The sequence below is a fragment of the Hemiscyllium ocellatum genome, chromosome 3 (genome assembly GCF_020745735.1).
Source record: "Hemiscyllium ocellatum isolate sHemOce1 chromosome 3, sHemOce1.pat.X.cur, whole genome shotgun sequence".
In the NCBI taxonomy this organism is placed as follows: domain Eukaryota; kingdom Metazoa; phylum Chordata; class Chondrichthyes; order Orectolobiformes; family Hemiscylliidae; genus Hemiscyllium; species Hemiscyllium ocellatum.
In genome coordinates, this window is record NC_083403.1 from 31,791,525 (window position 1) to 31,814,602 (window position 23,078).

Below are 23,078 nucleotides of genomic sequence, written 5' to 3' on the forward strand. Positions count from 1 at the left end.
GTATCATGAAGACAAGGCAATATATTTAGGCAGTCAACTATGTGTGTGTGTGTAATGTATCAGTGAGTACAGAACCCAGAAAGGAAGAGGGTACTTTTCTTGACCATATCTCCTGATAAGTAGCAAACCCAAAAATAAAGCCCTAATATTTCTCACTGTTTTAAATTCCTTTTTTGTAAAAAGTGAGAATGCCACTTGTGCTTGCCTGCCCACAACAGCCACTTTATGGCAGGGCAGTGTGATATCAGGGTCAACTGAGCTTTAAACAAGCTAAGTTGACCCTAAATCATTTTGGTGCTTGCTCACCCACTGTATTGTGGAGGTGAGCTCAGGAGAGGGTGGGAAGGTGGTTATTTAACTACCCAGCCTATATTACATGCTCCTGCCAGGTATGTTTTTAGTGGGGGAGGCATGTAACATCCAGACTATTAGCTCTATTTCTCTCTACAGCTATTGCCTGATCTTTTGTACTTTCCCCAGTATATCTTGTTTGCAAATAATGGTGTGGGAGAAATGAGTTCCAGGTGGAGGGGCACTTAGATGAGAACTGGGGAAAGTGGGCATTGTATAATTGGGATGGTCTGCACCTAAACTGTGCTGGGACCTAGTATTCTAGTAAGCTGTATCGCGAGGGAAGTAGAGAGGCCTTTAAACAATGAAGTGAGGAATGAAGCTTTGGTAGCCTGAGTAAATCAAGGGGTGGAGTAAAGGTAGGAGAGCAAAATCGTAACATGGGAAATGAAGGTCAGAGACAATAAACTTCAGAATGCACCAATAGTCAAGACAAGATGATACAAAGGTAATTAAAGCACAAAACAAAAAGCTCTCTATCTGGATATGTGGAACATTCATATCATAGTCAATGAATTATGCCCATTGAAGTAAATGAATATGATCTGATAGCTAGTACAGAGGTGTGGCTGGAGGATGGCAAGAATTGAGTACAGAATATTGACGGGCATGTGATATCCATGAAGAATAAGAAGCTAGGTAAAAGTGGAAGGGTTGTACTGTTCATCAAGGATGGTATTGCAACATCAGTAGAGATGAGCTTGGTTCAGGAGATCAGGAAGTAGCATCAGTGTGGGTGGAGAATAGAAGGAGCAAGAAACTAGGATACAGGGCCCCAAAGTGTAACCACAATTTCAGACAAAGCATACAAGCAAAAAATATTGGTGCACATGATAAAGGAAAGTCAAGGGTCCTAGTTAATTTTATTCTATATAGAAACTGGAAACATGATTTTAGCAATACTAACTTGGATGAGGAATTACTAGAATGCATTTGAGATAGGTTCCAGAATGTGCTTCTCTAAGGAACTATTAGAAACTACATATTAGAAATCAGAAATGAAAATAGAAAATGTTGGAGAAACTCAGCAGATCTGGCAGCATCTGTGGAGAGAAACAGAGCTAATGTTTTGAGTTAGTTGTGAATTCTTCAGAAAGGGGTTGAAATTGGTGCTTTTTTATGATATTGACAGAGAGAGAGGAGGAGGAAACGGAACAGGTTGTGAAGGTGCTGAAAGGACAAAGGAAGTGCTAATGGTGGTAAATGAGAGATTGAGATATAAAATTCATAGAAATGGCAATTAACGAAAAGGAGAAAATAGTGAGAGCAAAACTAAAAGTCACAGGGAACAAGTTATAATAGCCTTAGTATTGCATAATACAACACTATTAATTTATAACTTTAGAGGTAGCAATGACCCCAACACCTAGGTAGCAATGACCACAACATTCAATTTAAAAGGGAGAAAAGTGAATCTAAGACTAATGTTATAAATTAATGTAAGGGCATGAAAGCTGAGCTAGCTTAAGTACAGTTGTGGGCAGATGCATCAGTGGCAGGCAGGTTAGTAAGGATACAGTCAAATATGTTTCTCTGTTTGGTTGATTTCTTCATCATCTCCCTTAGATCATGTCTCACAGTTGTGTCCTACAGGACTTGACCAACTCAGTCCATTGTGGTGCTGCCACATTGAAGCCCCACACTTATTCTGCTATAAAGACCATATATTTTATTTTTCTGTATTTTTGATTGTGGACAGTAATGGGAAAAGGACTGTTTTAAAAACAGAGCATTATGAAAGGGATTGTCTCAGTTTTTAAAAACAAGCAACCAACAGTTACTGCAAACTTCATGTAAATTAAATTCTATTATGATCACTGCTGCCTTAAGATGCCTTTATTGAGAATCCCTAGTGTGTGGAAACGGGCCCTTTGGGCCAACTTTGAAGGCATTAATTATTCCTGTACGTGAAACAATTCCAAGTCACTTCAGTTGCTCTCTGGTAAGTTCCAGACATGCAGCTCTCAGAAATGTTCTCAAAAGCATTTATGAACTCCTTAATAAGGCTGCACTGATCAATCTGTTTTATCCAGTTTTCTTCGTTTATGATTCATCCGAAATTAGAACATAGAACATTTCAGCGCAGTACAGGCCCTTCGGCCTTCGATGTTGCGCCGACCTGTCATCATACCAATTTGAAGCCCATCCCACCTACACTATTCAATGTACGTCCATATGCTTGTCCAATGATGACTTAAATGTATTTAAAGTTGGTGAAACTACTATCATTTCAGGCAAAGCATTCCATACCCTTACTACTCTCTGAGTAAAGAAACTACCTCTGACATCTGTCCTATATCTATCACCCCTCAATTTAAAGCTATGCCCCCTCATGATCACCATCACCATACTTGGAAAAAGGCTCTCCTTATCCACCCTATCTAACCCTCTGGTTATCTTATATGTCTCTATTAAGTCACCTCTCAACCTTCTCGTCTCTAACGAAAACAGCCTCAAGTTCCTCATGAGACCTTCCCTCCATACCAGGCAACATCCTAGTAAATCTCCTCTGCACCCTTTCCAAAGCTTCCCCATCCTTCTTATAATGTGGTGACCAGAACTGTACACAATACTCCAAGTGTGGCCGCACCAGAGTTTTGTACAGCTGCAGCATAACCTCGTGGTTCTGGAACTCGATTTCTCAATTAATAAAAGCTAAAACACTGTATGCCTTCTTCACAACCCTGTCAACCTGGGTGGCAACTTTCAAGGATCTGCGTACATGGACACTGAGATCTCTCTGCTCATCAACACTACCAAGAATCTTACCATTAGCCCAGTACTTTGCATTCCGGTTACTCCGACCAAAGTGAATCACCTCACACTTGTCAGCATTAAACTCCATAAATTGTGATTTCTATTTCTATATTGTGCCTCTAAACTCCCACAAGTCACTTATTTTCCTGAGTGTTCCTCATCTTCACTGAAAAGGATTCCACATTCTAAACTCCTGAACCAAGATCGTCTCTAATTATTGCATCTTTGAGTAGCAATGCTATTCTTCTGCCTTTACGTAGCTTCTTGTTCTTCTTGAATATCATATACCCCATAATATTTAGATTGTAATCCTTGTTGTCCAGCAACCATGTCCCCATAATGGTTATCAGATCATAATTATTTATTTCAATGTGCGCAATCATTCATTAACTTTATTGTGAATGCTAAACATATTCAGGCACAAGGCTTTTAGTTTTTTTTTGTCATCTTTCTACCATCTCATTTTGACTGCAGGTATTTTCATGAATGTTTTTCTCTCTGACTTTTCTCTGTCATTCACTTGCCACAGTATTATGTTGATTTTAAGCTGGTCTCCACCCCCTTGACTTGTTACATTGACGTGACCTTGATTCTTTGCCCCAACTATTTAGTTTTAACCCCTCTCTACTTCCATATGGTCTCACTAGATTGTGAGCTATGCAGTTACTTCTTTAATCTGTTCATCCTATGTTAAGCTGAACATGGTTTAGGTAGTAAATTTAGTCTCTATCTTCTCGCACTCCATCAGCACTTCATAGTTCTACCTATGTCATTGATACTGATGTGGACCATAAACTCTGGATTCTCCCATTTATAGAGTGATAGAGTCATAGAGATGTACAGCACAGAAACAGATCCTTCGGTCCAACTCGTCCATACCGACCAGATATCCCAAGCCAATCTAGTCCCATTTGCCAGCACTTGGCCCATATCCCTCTAAGCACTTCCTATTAATGTACCCATCCAGGTGCCTTTTAAATTTTGTAATTGTACCAGCATCCACAATTTCCTCTGGCAGATCATGCCATACACACACCACCCAGTGTGTGAAAAAGTTGTCCCTTAGGTCCCTTTTAAATTTGTCCCCTCTCACCCTAATCCTATGCTGTTTAGTTCTGGGCTCTTCCACCCAGGGAAAAGACCTTGTCTATTTACTCTATCCATACCCCTCATGATTTTATAAACCTCTATAAGGTCACCCCTCAGCCTCTGACGCTGCAGGGAAAGCAGCCCCAGCCTGTTCAGCTTCTCCCTGTAGCTCAAACCCTACAACCTTGGCATCTCACTGCATGTTCTCCAGCCCAAAGCAGTTATCCTAAACTCTGGCACTGGCAAACAACACTGTTGCCTGTACTCTTTGCTGAAAAGAACAGTCAATCAGCCTCACTATACTGTCCCCTACTACCACCATATTCCTTCTTGCTGCTCTATGCACATGATTTCCTGTACCATAGTGCTATGTTTGGTTAGATCATCTGCCTTACAGTTCTCACTTCCATTCAAAAAAGGCTGAGGAAACCTCTTACCTGTTGGACAATTGGAAAGGCTGCTTTGGTGCACCTGTCCTCTGGGTGCCCTTACCTGCTCCACTCAAAGACACATTCTCCTGTCTTTGAACTTTAACCAAATCAGAAAGTCCTGTCCTAAGGTGTCTGAGCACCTCCTGAAATAAAGTGTCCAGGTAACTTTGCCTCTTTCTGTTGTTAAAAATGATGTTAGAGTTAAAATGTTTCAGTTTTACTTCTATGTCTAGCAGACAGTGAAGAGGGTTACCTCAGATTACAACAGGATCTTGACCAGATGGGCCAATGAGCTGAGAAGTGGCAAATGGAGTTTAATTCAGATAAATGCAAGATGCAGCATTTTGGGAAAGCAAATCTTACACACTTAATGGTAAGGTCCTAGGGAGTGTTGCTGAACAAAGAGACTTTGGAGTGCAGGTTCATAGCTCCTTGAAAATGGAGTCACAGGTAGATAGGATAGTGAAGAAGGTGTTTGGTATGCTTTTTTTTATTGGTCAGAGCACTGAGTAGAGGAGTTGGGAGGTCATGTTGCGGCAGTACAGGACATTGGTTAGACCACTGTTGGAATATCGCATGCAATTCTGGTCTCCTTCTTATCGGAGAGATGTTGTGAAACCTGAAAGGATTCAGAAAAGATTTACAAGGATGTTGCCAGGATTGGAGGATTTGAATGAGAGGGAAAGGCTGAACAGGCTGGGGCTGTTTTCCCTGGAGCGTCGGAGGCTGAGGGGTGACCTTATAGAGGTTTACAAAGTTATGAGGGGCATGGATAGGATAAATAGGCAATGTCTTTTCCCTGAGGGTGGGGAGTCCAGAACTAGAGGGCATAGGTTTAGGGTGAGAGGGGAAAGATACAAAAGAGACCTAAGGGCAGCACGGTGACTCAGTGGTTAGCACTGCTGCATCACAGCACCAGTGTCTGAGGTTCGATTCCAGCCTCGGGTGGCTGTCTGTGTGGAGTTTGCACATTCTCTCCGGGTCCTCCGGTTTCCTCCCACAGTTCAAAGATGTGCAGGTCAGGTGAATTGGCCATTCTAAATTGTCCATAATGCTAGGTGCATCATTCAAAGGGAAATGGGTCTGGGTGGCTTGTTCTTCAGAGTATCAGTGTGGACTAGATTAGATTAGATTAGATTAGATTACTTACAGTGTGGAAACATGCCCTTCGGCCCAACAAGTCCACACCGACCCACCGAAGCGCAACCCACCCATACCCCTACATACACCCCTTACCTAACACTACGGGCAATTTAGCATGGCCAATTCACCTGACCCGCACATCTTTGTGACTGTGGGAGGAAACCGGAGCACCCGGAGGAAACCCACGCAGACACGGGGAGAATGTGCAAACTCCACACAGTCAGTCGCCTGAGTCGGGAATTGAACCCGGGTCTCAGGCGCTGTGAGGCAGCAGTGCTAACCACTGTGCCACCGTGCCGCCCACAAAGTTGGGTCAAAGGGGCTGTTTCCACACTGTAGGGAATCTAAGGGGCAACTTTTTCACGCAGAGGGTGGTACAGGTATGGAATGAGCTGCCAGAGGATGTGGTGGAGGCTGGTACAATTGCAACATTTAAGAGATGCTGAATGGATATATGAATAGGAAGGGTTTGGAGGGATATCGGCTGGGCGCTAGCAGGTGGGACTAGATTGGGTTGGGATATCTGGCCAGCATGGACAAGTTGAACTGACGGTCTGTTTTCATGCTGTACATCTCTATGACTCTGTGAGCTCCTGATGCCTAGGAATATTCCGCCATCACACACACTCTCTGGGAAAGACATAATATAAGTAAGTTACAGAATGTGGAGCACATTATTCATTAGTGTTGTCAAATTCCCTTCCAGTATCCCATCAGATCAGTAAAGTGTTTTTTTCCGGAGCATTAGAGCCACATCTTGAAATAGTTCATTCTGAAATTTAGCTCATAATCCACCCAAACTCACTCAGAAATTATCTGATACTTGATCTGCTTAAGTATTACCATTTTTATTTAAGAAGAGACAAGTCTTGTTTTGTTAACAACAAAGGGTACAGCATTGTTCGTAGTTTCTAATTCAGAGTTTAATTTCCTTTTTGAGACCTAATAATCAAATAGCAAAACAGAGCATTTAACACAAAGAGAACTATAATCAGAGTTTCTGTTTGAGTCCAAAAAGATTAACATAATTATTTCATTTCCCCCTTGAGAATTGAAACCTCACTCTCTAATCTGGCAGAACCTCTCTTTCCCTTTTCCTGTGATTGTAAGGTCTGTGACACCTTTGACGCAGGCAGGTGCTGACTTTGATGTTACAGGCATCGCAACCTTATGTAAGGCAAATGTACCCTCACCAGTTGTGGGATCACCAAACCCAGGCTTCTTTCAACTGCAGCTTTCATGTTTCTTTCTAACAGTCAACATTATCAGTGTTAATCTGTGAAGCATTCCACAAAGAATCTGCCCAGCATTAATATCAACTTGCTCACTTTGTTTATCCTGCAATGTACACTCCCAAATGGTCATGCATGAAATTAGTTAAATATGTTTTTATAATGGGAATGCTTTTGTGTGGTTGACACAAATAGGATTGAGTATGGGAAGAGTCATGAAAAGTAACCCATTTAACATAGGCCAGACCAGGAAACAATCTCAGATATCCTTCTTAAAGGACATTAGTGAACCAGATGTGCTTTTATGACAATCCAATAGCTTCATGGTCAGCATCACTGATGCTCACTTTTTATTCCTGATCTGTTTGTTTTGCTGAGTTTGCTGATTCCAGCTGCTGTTGTGAGATTGGAATTCATTTTAGTGGTTTAATAGTCCAGATTGGTTCATAAATTCAGTGACATAACCTCGGTGCTAATGTTACCTCATTTAGAAACAACAATGAAGAAATGAATTCATGATGAGGAGGTGCTGGTGTTGGACAGGGGTGGACAAGGACAGAAGTCACATGACACAGGTTACAATCCATCAGATTTATTTGAAACCACAAACTTTTGAAGAGCTGCCCTTTCGTCAGGTGGACTGACACTAGACGAAGGAGCAGCGCTCTGAAAGCTTGTGATTTCAAATAAACATGTTGGATTACAACCTTGTGTCATGTGACTTCTGAGATTAATTCATGCAATAATGGAGTACATAAGAGGTCCTTAATCTCATCAAGTTACAGTGTCAAAGCTACACAATTCAAATATCATGTTGTGATCTCATGGTGTACTTGAATAGTTGAAACATTATCAGCACGAACATTAGAAGCTTTAATGATTGTGACTTTAAAATAATGCAATGTATATTGGCTCTGCTTAATTGGCGTCATCAACTGAGCAAATAAAAGATTAAGTAAACTAAACAAATGTAAATCACTGTTTGAAAGCTCATGGTTATCATATATCCTTTAACAACCTCCAGGCTGCATTTTCAGTTTAGTTCGGGGGCTGTGTCTTGACTGCTAACTCATCAGTCACACATTATAACCTGTGGACAGCATTTGGAAGGGGACCAATTTCCTAATTTCCACAAATTTATCTCTTCTTTTTCATTGTATTTTCCTAAGTGAGTTTGAATTTGTAATCTTGACCAATGTGTGAAAAGACCATTTTTGAAAAAAACTCAGCCAACAAGATCATGGAAATAGATAAATCCTGTTTTGCTTTTGGAAAGGGATGGTGCAGTGGGTTACACACTGGTGTCTCTAGTTTGGAATCCAGCCCAACTATGACTCTGAAAATCTCTTTGTTCTAGCATCGTTTGATGGAGAACAGCACACACTGAGTCTGCCAGCAGTCAACAGTATTGTCTTCATTCTGCGCTTCCTGGAGAATCTATGTCACAGTTTGCACTGTGACAATCTATTCAGCAGTCAACCATTCACCATGTACAATGCAACTTCTCAGACACCTGTGGAATATGTACACGAGAGAATGCACACAGGTATCTCACTGTAAATGTGCTTTTAATGGTTATTGATTAATCTGTCCCTTGTTGGACCTCACAGTTTTTGATGCACTGATGCATTTCCAAATGTTACTTAAAAATGTTAGAAAAAATTATCTGTGTCAAATTAATATCCTGAGGAAGGGGAGGGGGGGATACCTTGGGGGTGCTTTGTGCTCCGATTTGCAATCATCGTCAACAATAATTCACTGCCTGTCCATTGTTATTCCAGATTTCTTGGTGCTCAGTTTAGCTGACAAACAGAAAAGCTGCTACTGTGGTTTGGGTGTCTATGGAGTTTTTAAAACTCAGTTGATGAGAATAATTTCCTGAAGTACAATTTATTAAATTAGGATGTGTTTAAATCAAATTGTGGCTTTCTACTGTGCAACTGTGGTATACAGTCCAGAAAAAATATTAACTGAATCAATATTTTGTGGTTTGCAAGGAGTGAATTTATCACTATCAGAGTCTGACAGTGGAGTGTGTGTGTGTGTGTGTGTGTGTGTGTGTGTGTGTGTGTGTGTGTAGGGGGGTAGGAGGGAAGTGGGGTGGAAGGAGAAGGAATGAAGTCAGGGTGTGAGTCTGTTACTGCTTCCAGTTTTTTTTTAATATGCTAAGGGAGAATAAGGCTGTGCTAGCATTCAGTTGAACAGTGTGTTTTCCCTAATTACCTTCATCATGAAAAATAGCTGCATTAACATTGGACTGGTGGCCTCTGGTACTGACAGAATATAGTTTCTTCAGGAAATGGGGAGGGAAGAAAATTTGGGAGGTAGTGGAAGTAAGTTTTATCATACAGGCATATTAGTGAAACATGTAAAATGATTTTGCGATCCAGTTAAGCTTTCTTCTTATATTGTCACAGACTCCTGTAGCTGTATGTGTTCTGGCTATATACGTATAAATAGATGATGATCCCAGGTCGGACTGAAATCAAGAGCTTAAAATTGTTTGGTCTAGATTTGAAGTAAGGTTGATGGATGATTAGATTAGATCCCCTACAGTGTGGAAACAGGCCCTTCGGCTCAACAAGTCCACACCGACCCTCTGAACAGCAACCCACCCAGACCCATTCCCCTACATTTACGCCTGTACCTAACACTACTGGCAATTTGGCATGGCCAATTCACCTAACCTGCTCATCTTTGGACTGTGGGAGGAAACCAGAGCTCCCGGAGAAAACTCATGCAGACATGGGGAGAATGTGCAAACTCCCCAGAGACAGTTACCCGAGACGGGAATTGACCCCGGGTCCCTGGCGCTATGAGGCAGCAGTGCTAACCACTGAACCACCTGTTGATGGATAGTGATATCCTCCAATGATCAGAGACATTTAGTCAGAGAGAATTGTTAGAGCTTTATTCTTTTCAGGGTTTCCTTGATCTTATTCACCTCCATTAAGTGGGGCAGTGCTCATGTTATGACCATAAAAAAAAGGAAGATGTGAAGGCCATTCAGCCCCTCGAATCTGCTCCACCATTCAATAGGATCGTGACTGATCTGACATTTCTATTGTTCCCTTTTCTGCCCTTTACCCATGACCCTTGATTCTCCTACTGATGTGGTGGTGAGACAACGATGACCACAAATAGGAACATGCTTGGTCCTCCAATTGCTTTTTCAATGGGCTCTTAAGTCGCTTGCTTTCTTATAATTCTATTGAAGCTGCCATTGTGTCTAATAGTCAGAACTTGGAGTTATCTGAACTGATTTAATTTGATTTATTTATTGTCACATGCATCTTGTTACAAAACACAGTGAAAAGTGTTTTATAATGTTGTCACTCTCTAGCACCATAATAAGACACAGAAAAGTAAATCAAAACACAGAATATAAGGGCATAAAAATGAAGAAATAAAGAAACTGCTTAGAACAAATATCTGACAGTTCTGTACAAAAGCAGTATTAGGACTGAGGATGAAGAAATCATTTTAACTATATAACAGAAAGGGAGTTAAGAGAGGAGGGGGAGTGGCATTTTTGATAAAGGATAGCATTACAGCTGTACTCATGGAGGATATTCCTGGAAATACATCCGGGAAGTTATTTGGGTTGAACTGAGGAACACAGGGAGAACTAGCCATTTGGATACAGAACTGGCTCAAAGGTAGAAGACAGAGGGTGGTGGTGGTGGGTGTTTTTCAGACTGAAGGCCTGTGACCAGTGGAGTGCCACAAGGATCGGTGCTGGGCCCTCTATTTTTTGTCATTTACATAAATGATTTGGATGTGAGCATAAGAGGTACAGTTAGTAAGTTTGCAGATGACACCAAAATTGAAGGTGTAGTGGACAGTGAAAAGGGTTACCTCAGATTACAACAGGATCTGGACCAGATGGGCCAATGGGCTGAGAAGTGGCAAATGGAGTTTAATTCAGATAAATGTAAGGTGCTGCATTTTGGAAAGCAAATCTTAGCAGGACTTATACACTTAATGGTAAGGTCCTAGGGAGTGTTGCTGAACAAAGAGACCTTGGAGTGCAGATTCATAGCTCTTGAAAGTAGAGTCGCAGGTAGATAGGATAGTGAAAAAGACGTTTGGTATGCTTTCTTTTATTGGTCAGAGTATTGAGTACAGGAGTTGGGAGGTCATGTTGCGGCTGTACAGGACATTGGTTAGGCCACTGTTGGAATACTGCATGCAATTCTGGTCTCCTTCCTATCGGAAACTTGAAAGGGTTCAGAAAAGATTTACAAGGATGTTGCCAGGGTTGGAGGATCTGAGTTACAGGGAGAGGCTGAACAGGCTGGGGCTGTTTTTCCTGGAGCATCAGAGGCTGAGGGGTGACCTTATAGAGGTTTACAATATTATGAGTGGCATGGGTAGGATAAATAGGCAAAGTCTTTTCCCTGGGGTCGGGGAGTCTAGAACTAGAGGGCATACGTTTAGGGTGAGAGGGGAACGATATAAAAGAGGCCTAAAGGGCAACATTTTCACGCAGAGGGTGGTATGTGTATGGAATGAGCTGCCAGAGGATGTGGTGGAGGCTGGTACAATTGCAACATTTAAGAGGCATTTGGATGGGTATATGAATAGGAAGGGTTTGGAGGGAAATGGGCCAGGTGCTGGCAGGTGGGACTAGATTGGGTTGGGATATCTGGTCGGCATGGACGGGTTGGACCGAAGGGTCTGTTTCCATGCTGCACATCTCTATGACTCTATGACTCTAAGAAAGGGATAATTACCTTATTGGGATTGTAATAGTCAGCGGGAAATTGAGAAACAAATTTGAAAGGAGATCTCAGTTATCTGTAAGAATAATAGGGTGGTTATGGTAGAGGATTTTAACTTTCCATATACAGACTGGGACTGCCATAATGTTAAGGGTTTAGATGGAGACGAATTTGTTAAGTGCGTACAAGAAAATTTTCTGATTCAGTATGTGGATGTACCTACTAGAGAAGGTGCAAAACTTGACCTACTCTTGGGCAGGGCAGGTGACTGAGGTGTCAGTGGGGAAGCACTTTGGGGCCGATGACCATAATTGTATTAGTTTTAAAATAGTGATGGAAAAGGATAGACCAGATCTAAAAGTTGGAGTTCTAAATTAGAGGAGGCTAATTTTGACCGTATTCGACAAGAACTTTTAAAAGCTGATTGGGGACAGATATTCGCATGTAAAGAGATGGCTGGAAAATGGGAAGCCTTCAGAAATGAGATAACAAGAATCCAGAGAAAGTATATTCCTGTCAGGGTGAAAGGGAAGGCTGGTAGGTATAGGGAATGCTGGATGATTAAAGAAATTTAGGGTTTGGTTAAGAAAAAGAAGGAAGCATATGTCAGATATAGACAGGATAGATCATGTGAATCCTTAGAAGCGTATAAAGGCAGTCGGAATATACTTAAGAGGGAAATCAGGAGGGCAAAAAGGAGAGATGAGATAGCTTTGGCAAGTAAGATTAAGGAGAATCCAAAGGGTTTTTACAAAACATTAAGGACTCAAAGATCAGAAAAGTGGCCTTTGTGTGGAGCAGCAGGAGATGAAGGAGATACTAAATGAGTAATTTGCATCAGTGTTTTTGGTGGACATGGAAGATATAGAACGTAGGGAAATAGATGGGGACATCTTGCAGAATGTCCATATTACAGAGGAGGAAATGCTGGATGTCTTGAAACAAGTAAAGGTGGATAAATCCCCAGGACCTGATCAGGTGTATCCTAGAACTCTGTGGGAAGCTAGAGAAGTGATTGCTGGGCCCCTTGCTGAGACATTTGTATCATCGATAGTCACAGGTGAGATGCCAGAAGACTGGAGGTTGGCTAATGTGGTGCCACTGTTTAACTGCAATGGTAAAGACAAGCCAGGGAACTATAGACCAATGAGCCAGATGTCAGTGGTGGGCAAGTTGTTGGGGAGAATCCTTCAGGACAGAATGTTCTTGGGGACTCGATAGTGAGGGGTACAGACAGACGGTTTTGTGGGGGCGACAGGGACTCACGTTTGGTATGTTGCCTCCCAGGTGCAAGGGTACGTGATGTCGCTGATCGTGTTTTCCGGGTCCTTAAGGGGGAGGGGGAGCAGCCCCAGATCGTGGTCCACGTTGGCACCAACGATATAGGTAGGAAGAAGGGTGAGGATGTAAGGCAGGCTTTCAGGGAGCTAGGTTGGAAGCTCAGAGTTAGAACAAACAGAGTTGTAGTCTCTGGTTTGTTACCCGTGCCACGTGATAGAGAGTCGAGGAACAGGGAGAGAGAGCAGTTAAATGCGTGGCTACAGGGATGGTGCAGGAGGGAGGGATTCCGGTTTCTGGATAACTGGGGTCCTTTCTGGGGAAGGTGGGACCTCTATAAAAAGGATGGTCTACACTTGAACCTGAGGGGCACCAGTATCCTTGGGGGGAGGTTTGCTAGTGCTCTTTGGGAGGGTTTAAACTAACTCCGCGGGGGCATGGGAACCAGGACTGTAGCTTTAGGGTACAGGACCTTGAGTGTAGGGAGGTTAGGAATAATGCAGCGATCTCTAAGGAGGGTGCCTGTAACCAGAAAGGTGGATTGAAGTGTGTATACTTCAATGCCAGAAGTATAAGGAATAAGGTAGGTGAACTTGCAGCGTGGGTTGGTACCTGGGACTTCGATGTTGTGGCCATTACAGAGACGTGGGTAGAACAGGGACAAGAATGGCTGTTGCACGTTCCAGGGTTCAAATGTTTTAGTAGGATCAGACATGGGGGTAAAAAAGGGGGAGGCGTGGCATTACTTGTCAAAGACAGTATCACAGCAGTGGAATGGACGATGGAAGAGGACTTGCCATCTGAGGTAGTTTGGGCTGAGGTTAGAAATAGGAAAGGTGAGGTCACCCTGTTAGGTGTTTTCTACAGGCCTCCTAATAGTCCTAGAGAAGTAGAGGATAATATTGCGAGGATGATTCAGGAAAAGAGTGAAGGTAGCAGGGTGGTTGTTATGGGGGACTTTAACTTCCCAGATATTGACTGGGAGAGCTATAGCTCGAGTTCATTAGATGGGTCGGTGTTTGTACAATGTGTGCAGGATGGTTTCCTGACACAATATGTCGACAGGCCAACAAGAGGGGAGGCTATATTGGATTTGGTTCTAGGTAATGAACCAGGCCAGGTGTTAGACTTGGAGGTAGGTGAGCACTTCGGGGACAGTGACCACAACTCGGTGACTTTTACTTTAGTGATGGAGAGGGATAATCGTGTGCCGCAGGGCAAGAGCTATAGCTGGGGGCAGGGAAATTATGATGCAGTGAGGCATGACTTAGGATGTGTGGATTGGAAAAACAGGCTTCAAGAGAAGAACACTAATGAGATGTGGGGAGTGTTCAAGGAGCAGCTACTGCGTGTCCTCGATAGGTATGTACCAGTCAGGCATGGTGTAAAGGGCCTTGTGAGGCAGCCGTGGTTTAGTAAGGAATTGGAGTCCCTTGTGAAAGGGAAGAAGGCGGCATATGTAAAGATGAGGCGTGAAGGTTCAGTAGGGGCGATTGAGAGTTATAAGGTAGCCAGGAAGGAGCTAAAGAGGGAGCTAAGAGAAGCGAGAAGGGGACATGAAAAGTCTTTAGCTGGTAGGATTAGGGAAAACCCAAAGGCTTTCTATAGGTATGTCAAGAATAAAAGGATGACTAGGGTAGGTATCGGTCCAGTCAAGGATAGTAGTGGGAAGTTGTGTGTGGAGGCGGAGGAGATTGGAGAGACATTAAATCAGTACTTTTCATCAGTATTCACTCAGGAACAGGACACTGTTGCTGATGTGAATATGGAATCACAAATAATTAGAATGGATGCCCTGGAAATATGCAGGGAAGAGGTTTTGAGAATATTGGAAAGGATGAATATAGATAAGTCTCCTGGGCCTGATGGCATTTACCCCAGGATCCTATGGGAAGCTAGGGAGGAGATAGCAGAGCCATTGGCCTGGATTTTTATGTCGTCGTTGTCAACAGGAATAGTACCAGAGGACTGGAGGATAGCGAATGTGGTCCCATTGTTCAAGAAAGGGAGTAGGGATAGCCCTAGCAACTATAGGCCAGTGAGTCTGACTTCAGTGGTGGGCAAAGTCTTAGAGAGGATGGTAAGGGATAAGATTTATGAACATCTGGGTAGGAATAACGTGATCAGGGATAGCCAGCATGGTTTTGTGAAGGGCAGGTCGTGCCTCACAAACCTTATTGAGTTCTTTGAGAAGGTGACCAAGGAAGTGGATGAGGGTAAAGCAGTAGATGTTGTGTATATGGATTTTAGTAAGGCGTTCGATAAGGTTCCCCATGGTAGGCTAATGCTAAAACTTCGGAGGTATGGCATTGAGGATACATTAGAGGTTTGGATTAGGAATTGGCTGGCTGGAAGGAGACAGAGGGTAGTAGTTGATGGATTATGTTCATCTTGGAGCGCAGTTACTAGCGGTGTACCACAAGGATCTGTTTTGGGACCATTGCTTTTTGTTATCTTTATAAATGATCTAGAGGAAGGACTTGAAAGCTGGGTAAGCAAGTTTGCGGATGACACAAAAGTCGGTGGAGTTGTGGATAGTGAGGAAGGAAGTGGTAGGTTACAGCGGGATATAGATAAGTTGCAGAGCTGGGCGGAAATGTGGCAAATGGAATTCAATGTAGCTAAGTGCGAAGTCGTTCACTTTGGTAGGAATAACAAGATGATGGATTACTGGGCTAATGGTAGGCTACTTGGTAGTGTGGATGAGCAGAGGGATCTTGGTGTCCATGTACACAGATCTCTGAAAGTTGCCACCCAGGTAAATAGTGCTGTGAGGAAGGCATATTGTGTACTGGGCTTTATTGGCAGAGGAATTGAGTTCCGGAGTCCTGAGGTCATGTTGCAGTTGTATAAGACTCTGGTGCGGCCTCATCTGGAGTATTGTGTGCAGTTTTGGTCGCCATACTATAGGAAGGATGTGGAAGCTTTAGAACGAGTGCAGAGGAGGTTTACCAGGATGTTGCCTGGAATGGTAGGAAAATCTTATGAGGAAAGGCTGAGGCACTTGGGGCTGTTCTCATTGGAGAAGAGAAGGTTTAGGGGAGATCTGATAGAAGTGTATAAGATGATTAGGGGTTTAGATAGGGTAGATACTAAGAACCTTTTACCGCTAATGGAGTCAGGTGTTACTAAGGGACATAGCTTTAAATTAAGGGGTGGTAGGTATAGGACAGATGTTAGGGGTAGATTCTTCACACAGCGGGTTGTGAGTTCATGGAATGCCCTGCCCGTATCAGTGGTGAACTCTCCTTCTTTATGGTCATTTAAGCGGGCATTGGATAGGCATTTGGAAGTTATTGGGCTAGTATAGGTTAGGTAGGATTCGGTCGGCGCAACATCGAGGGCCGAAGGGCCTGTACTGCGCTGTATCCTTCTATGTTCTATGTAATGTACATGTATTTGAAAGGCAAGGATATATTAGGGAGAGTCAACACGGTTTTATGCGTGGGAAATCATGTCTCACAAACTTGATTGAGTTTTTTGAAGAAATAACAAAGAGGATTGATGAGGGCAGAACGGTAGATGTGATCAATACAGACTTCAGTAAGGTGTTTGACAAGGTTCCCCATGGGAGACTGGCTGGCAAGATTAGATCTCACAGAATACAGGGAGAACTAGCCAATTGGATACAGAACTGGCTCAAAGGTAGAAGACAGAGGGTGGTGGTGGAGGCTGATTTTTCAGACTGAAGGCCTGTGACCAGTGGAGGGCCAGAAGGATCGGTGTTGGGTCCTCTACTTTTTGTCATTTATGTAAATGATTTGGATGTGAGCATAAGAGGTACAGTTAGTAAACTTGCAGGTGACACCAAAATTGGAGGTGTGGTGGACAGTGAAGAAGGTTACCTCAGATTACAACGGGATCTGGACCAGATGGGCCAATGAGCTGAGAAGTGGCAGATGGAGTTTAATTCAGATAAATTCGAGGTGCTGCATTTTGGGAAAGCAAATCTTAGCAGGACTTATACACTTAATGGTAAGGCCCTAGGGAGTGTTGCTGAACAAAGAGACCTTGCGAATGCAGGTTCATAGCTTCTTGAAAGTGGAGTCACAGGTAGATAGGATAGTGAAGAAGGTGTTTGGTATGCTTTCCTTTATTGGTCAGAGTATTGAGTACAGGAGTTGGGAAGTCATGTTGTGGCTGTACAGGACATTGGTTAAGCCACTGTTGAAATATTGTGTGCAATTCTGGTCTCCTTCCTATCAGAGAGATGTTGTGAAACTTGAAAGGGTTCAGAAAAGATTTACAAGGATGTTGCCAGGGTTGGAGAATTTGAGCTACAGGGAGGGGCTGAACAGGCTGGGGCTGTTTTCCCTGGAGTGTCAGCGGCTGAGGAATGACCCCAAAGAGGTTTATAAAATCATGAGGTGCATGAATAGGATAAATAGACAAAATCTTTTCCCTGAATTGGGAGAGTCCAGAACTAGAGGGCGTAGGTTTAGGGTGAGAAGGGAAAGATATAAAAGAGACCTAAGGGGCATCTTTTTCATGCAGAGGGTGGTACGTGTATGGAATGAGCTACCAGAGGAAGTGGTGGAGGCTGGTGTAACTGCAACATTTAAGAGGCATTTGGATGGGTATATGAATAGGAAGGGTTTGGAGAGATATGGGCCAGGTGCTGGCAAGTGGGACTAGATTGGGTTGGGATATCTGGTCGGCATGGACAAATTGGACTGAAGAGTCTGTTTCCATGTTGTACATCTTGATGACTCTATGATTGTAAGTATCATTCTCAAATTAGGCAGATAATTTAAAAGTGCTAGTTTGCACCCGCCACAATCCACAAGTTGTAACTATCTATATTTATTTCTTCTGTTGATATGTAAATTAGTTAAGGTAATATTACAACTATATCAGTTTCCCTACCAATAAGATTTAAATAGCTGGAAGACTAAAGTAGAAATAATTGTTGCAAACACGGAAAAGACGGGTTAATGTTTCAAATCAGGGTTGGTTCATTACTGATGAACTTACAGGATATCAAAGTTTTATTTTGTTTTAAATTTAAGAATCATAAAACAATTGGGCATTGATAGAACGGGTTCAGGATACCAGTATTTGACTCACACATTTAATAGTCGAGATAAGAATTCATACAATTCGGTGCAACTCTAACTAGCGTGCAAGGCTTAAGTCATTGAGTTCTGACCAGAATTAGGATTGAAGAAGAAAAATATAATCATCTGCGTAAGGCTCTTTCCCTTCCCTCTGCTTCCTCTCGACAAAGTCATAGCATCATAGAGATTACAGCATGGAAACAGACCTTTCAGTCCAACTCATCCATGCTGACCAGATATCCTAAATTAAGCTAGTCCCATTTGTCAGCACCCGGCCCATATCTCTCTAAACCCTTCCTATTCATATACCCATCCAGATGCTTTTTAAATGTTGTCATTGTCCCAGTCTCCACCACTTCCCACATTTGATAATGCCCTGAGATTTATCCAACTTTACATTTTCTGAGATCTCCAGTACCTCTTCTTCTGTAATGTGAAATGTTTTCAGATTATCAATACTTCTTGTCCAGAGTTCTCTAGCCCCTATTTCTTTCTCCATGGAAAAAAATAAACTGACAGAAATATTATTTAATATCACTCATCTTCTGAGGTTGACCTTGTTGATCTTTAAGGGGCCTGATTCTCTCCCTAGTTGCCTTAATCTATTTATAGAACCTCTTTGGATTATCCTTAGCCTTATCTGGCAAGGCTCTCTCTTATTCCTTCTTTACCTTCCTGATTTCCCTCTTAAGAATGCTCCTGCACTGTTTGTACAATTTAAGAGATTCATTTGATCCCAATTGGTCTATAATCTAATATATGATTCTTCTTTATTCTTAACTAGAACATCAATATTTTTATTCATTCATTGTTCCGTGATCTTACCAGCCTTACCCTTCACACTAACAGGAACATAATGCCTCTGACCTGTCTTTATCACATTTTTTGAAAGCCTCAAACTTGTCAGTCATTCCTTTACTTGTGAATATTCTACTCCAATCTAACTTTGATAGTTCTTGTCTCATTCCATTAAAAGTTGCCTTACTCCAATGAAGAACTTTAACTCTTGTGGAAGGCTTACTCTTTTCCATCACTATTTTAAAACTAACAGAATTATGATCATTAGTCCTACTTTCCTTGTTATCTTGGTGTCATTGGCAAATTCAGCTACCATACATTCATCAAAATCATTAACATAGATAGTAAATAGTTGAAGACTCAGTACTGATTCTTGAGTTACCCTATTATTCACTGTTTGCCAACCTGAAAAAGACCCATTTATCTCTATCCTCTGCTTCCCACTAGTTAGCCAATCCTTGATACAACGCAACATGTTAACCCCAATACAATGTGTTCTTATCTTGTGAAATTGCCTTCGATATGGCACCTTATCAAATAAATGCTGGCAATCCTAATATACTCCATCTACTGGTTCAGTAGATACACCTTTACTTACTGTGAATATTACATTGTCAGAAAACTCTAAATAGATGTGCTAATAGATGTGCTAATTTCCCATTTCACAAAGCCATATTAGCTGTGCCTCATCATGTTGTGATTTATGATGCTATAGGCTCCTTAAATCAGCCCTCCAGCCCTTCCCTGTGACAGATGTTAGGCTAAATGGAGTACAGAGTTCCACTTTCTGCCTCCCTTTTTTTCATACATGAAGGTGTTATATTAACTATTTTCCAATGTGTTGGGACCTTTCTTCAACCTGAGCAGTTTATAACATGCATTTACCACTTGCACTAACATTTCTTGTAAGGCCTCAGGGGGTGCAGGCCGTTTGCTCCTGTGGACATTTCAGTCTTTAACCCCAATAATTTTTCCAGAACCATTTCCCTTGTGCTGATGATTGCTTAAAGTTCATTCCTCCCGATCATTTCTTGATTTTCAATTATCTTTGGATGTTTTCTGAGTCTACGACTGTAAAGAGAAAGACAAAGTCTGGATTCACAGCCTCCAACATTTCTTTGTTTTCCATTATAAATTCCCTAGACTTGCTCTCCAAAGAACAAACACTAGATTTTCCTATTCAAATACTTCAAAAGACTCTTAGTTATTTTTATATTACTGGGTAGTTTTCTCCCATACTCTGCTGTCTCCCTTTTTATCAACATTTTAGTTATTTTTGCTATTTCTTAAATTCAGCCCAATCTTTTGGCTACCACTCATATTTCTGATTTGTACAGTGTTTCTTTCAATTTAATCCTAACCTTAACATTCCTATTTAGCCAATCCTCCTTCCTTCTCAAACAGCCTTTCTTTCTCACTGCATAACTCTTTACTGAGTTAAATATTGCCTTCAATATTTGCCACTGCAAATGTACTGTTCTATATTCTAACCTTGTTTCACAATTCACCTTAGCCAGTGCTGCCTTCACAAACTCATGATTGACTTCATTTAGGTTTGAAAAAAATGGACCCACATTCATCTCATTAAAGCTGAACATGAAATTCTGTCATGTTGTGATCATTGTCACCCAATCTGAGATTATTGACTAATCCTGTCCTTTGTTTATTACCAAATCCATGTAACCTGGTGGCTCTAGCATGCTATTTATCTAAGAAATTGTTCTGAAAGCACTCTTTCATTTAATCTTCCGTGTCTCACTGTCCACATGTAGATTGAAGTCACACAGAATTATTTTTATATGATTTTTTTATATGCTCCAATGATTTCTTCCTGTATTTTCTATCCTACAGTGTAACAATGGTAAAGTAGAGGTGGGGCTGTCTATAAACTACACTCACATGTGGCCCCTCTCCATTCCCCCCTTATCTCAAACCAAACTGATTTGATAACATAATCTTTTGAGTTAAGGCTTGTCTCAAACCTGAACTAATGCCATCCAGAATTAGCAGTGGTATCCCCGCAGCTTCCTATCATTCTGATATGCCACATGTTGTTCAACATTCAGGTCCCAGATAGTTGCCTTAGAACTATGTCTCTGAAATGACTATAGATCATACAAATTTATTTCTTTCTGCCCTGACAATTCATTCCTTTTGTTACAAATGTTGTGTGTGTTTAGACCATACAATTTTTTAACCATTTTTGTAACCTCTGCCATTGCAGTCTAACATTTCGATGTGCTGTGTCTTTCTGTCACACTTTGGTACCCATTATCCAAGCTACCGCCCTTCTCTATTGTTTTGTTGTATCCCTTTCCTTTACCATATCTCTGCGCACTTGACCTTCCCGACCTTTTACTGTAAAGCTCTCCTGTTAAAATACAGGGTAAACTTCCCCCAATCCCCCGCTAATTTAAAGCCAGCAACACAGAAATAATTTAACCTGTGCTGTAATCTGTTAAAATCCAAGAGGCAAGAAACTATTCCCAAAGTCATTATTTAAAGTAAAAATTTACAATTTTAGTTTTTAATATCTAACAGAGAATAATTAATTAACAATTATTTAAAATTCCTTTCTCTAACCTCTCTTTTACTTTCTCCTTGACAATACTGGTCTGATAAAACCCCTGATTAAGATTTACTAAAAAAATTCAAATTTCAAAACCAGCCAGCTTTTGAATCTTCTCTTTGTATCTTCCTCTGTAGATTTGCTCTCCAGGTCCGTGTTGATGTTTTTTTCTCTGTGCAAACTCCTTCTCAAGACAAGTACCTCTCAGAGAGTTCTCACTAGCAGCCTACATTTGTTGGTCTTTTGGCCGTCCTCCTCCAACTGTTCAATTTGTTTTTGGTAGTATACCCCAAAGCATCGGATCATTCCATTGGTGTTAATATTATCAAAATACTAAATTCAAACTTGACTTGAGTTTGGTATTTTGGGGCATAATTTAAACTGATTGGCCGAATTTGAATTTGTTTTTTTGTCTCCCGGCAACCCAGCTAATCTAGCTGTTTGACCAAATGTTACATTTAAACTTTTCCAGTACACTGTGTGCTTCTCTAAGTCCTTGCTGGATTTCAACTCTCTTAAAGGTACAGTACCTCTTTACACCTCCATAACATTCCCTAGTTATATACAATGTGCCAGAATACTGGTCCCAGCACAGTTCGGGTGTAGGCCATTTCAATAGTACAGTGTCTACTTTCCTCAGTTTCCTGGGGATTTATCTTTGTTAATCTCTTTCTCTTCACATACCTGTTGACCCTTTTACTATTAACTTGTATGCAAGCCTACTCTCATACTACTATTTTGGCTGTATTAGTCAGTTACCTTGCCCCCCTTTGCTGGAATCTGATCAGCTCCTAATCTTCAGGTATCTGCTTTGTTTGGCCAATTTGTATGCCTTATCCTTGGATTTTAATCCATCCCTAATGTCTGTTGTTAGCCATGGTTTGACCATGTTTCCCATTTCATTTTTATGCCAGACTGAGATGTATAGTTTCTGCAGATTGTCCATGTTTTTTTTCAACGTTTGTCAGTGCCTATCTACTGTCATCCCTTTAAATAAAAATTCCCGATTTATCATCATTAGCTCATGCCTCATACCATTGTAATTTCTTTTATTTAAATTCCTATATATCACTGCCACTTAAATGGCTTCCTATATCTTGGTGCCATGGTCACCTGGTGCATCTCCCTTGTGACAGCCATCCATATCCAAAACCCTCCAACCTCAAACATTGATAAGCTGTTTTACAGTACATTCCACCGGTCAGAGAGAGCAATCATGGCGCAGCAGGTTACTGCTAACCAACCAGAAGACGTTTCAGCAGAGTATCATTTCACCTATCCTCTGTTGCACTTCAAATTCCAGTCTGTCTCAGAGATAAGAATAGCTTGTACAGTTGTACCAATCTCCTCCACTCAGGCATCCAACTATGTAGTGCTCCAACAGATGCAGCACCATCTGCCTTCTCAGCCCTACATCTTTCCACAGGGTAGACGGAAGTTCCATTGAGACCCAGGTGGAAGGAGACCAGACCCCCACTACAGGCTCGACAGGTGGACAAGGATCAGCCATCTTGACACTTGTGAATATCAGTGCCTCAAGGGACTCTGGCCCTCAAGGCAGGTCATTGCTCATGGTGGAAGACCAAGTGCATCAGGCAAACTCACATTCCCAGTGGCTGACATAGCTAGAATTTAGAATTGGAGACATT

The 23,078-nt window shown here is 41.7% G+C and overlaps 2 protein-coding genes across 2 annotated transcripts in view; one reads left to right on the plus strand and one right to left on the minus strand.

Annotated features, from left to right (window-relative positions):
* scml4 (Scm polycomb group protein like 4) overlaps positions 1–23,078 on the plus strand; it is a 125,244-nt gene that overhangs the window by 77,301 nt on the left and 24,865 nt on the right. The window contains exons 4-5 of the mRNA XM_060849402.1: positions 5,073–5,078; positions 8,361–8,549. Coding sequence (XP_060705385.1) covers positions 5,073–5,078; positions 8,361–8,549 — 195 coding nt within the window. The remainder of the gene's footprint in view (positions 1–5,072; positions 5,079–8,360; positions 8,550–23,078) is intronic.
* The window catches only part of sobpa (sine oculis binding protein homolog (Drosophila) a), a 433,378-nt gene that overhangs the window by 6,748 nt on the left and 403,552 nt on the right, over positions 1–23,078 (minus strand). The gene's annotated exons all lie outside the window — the stretch shown is intronic.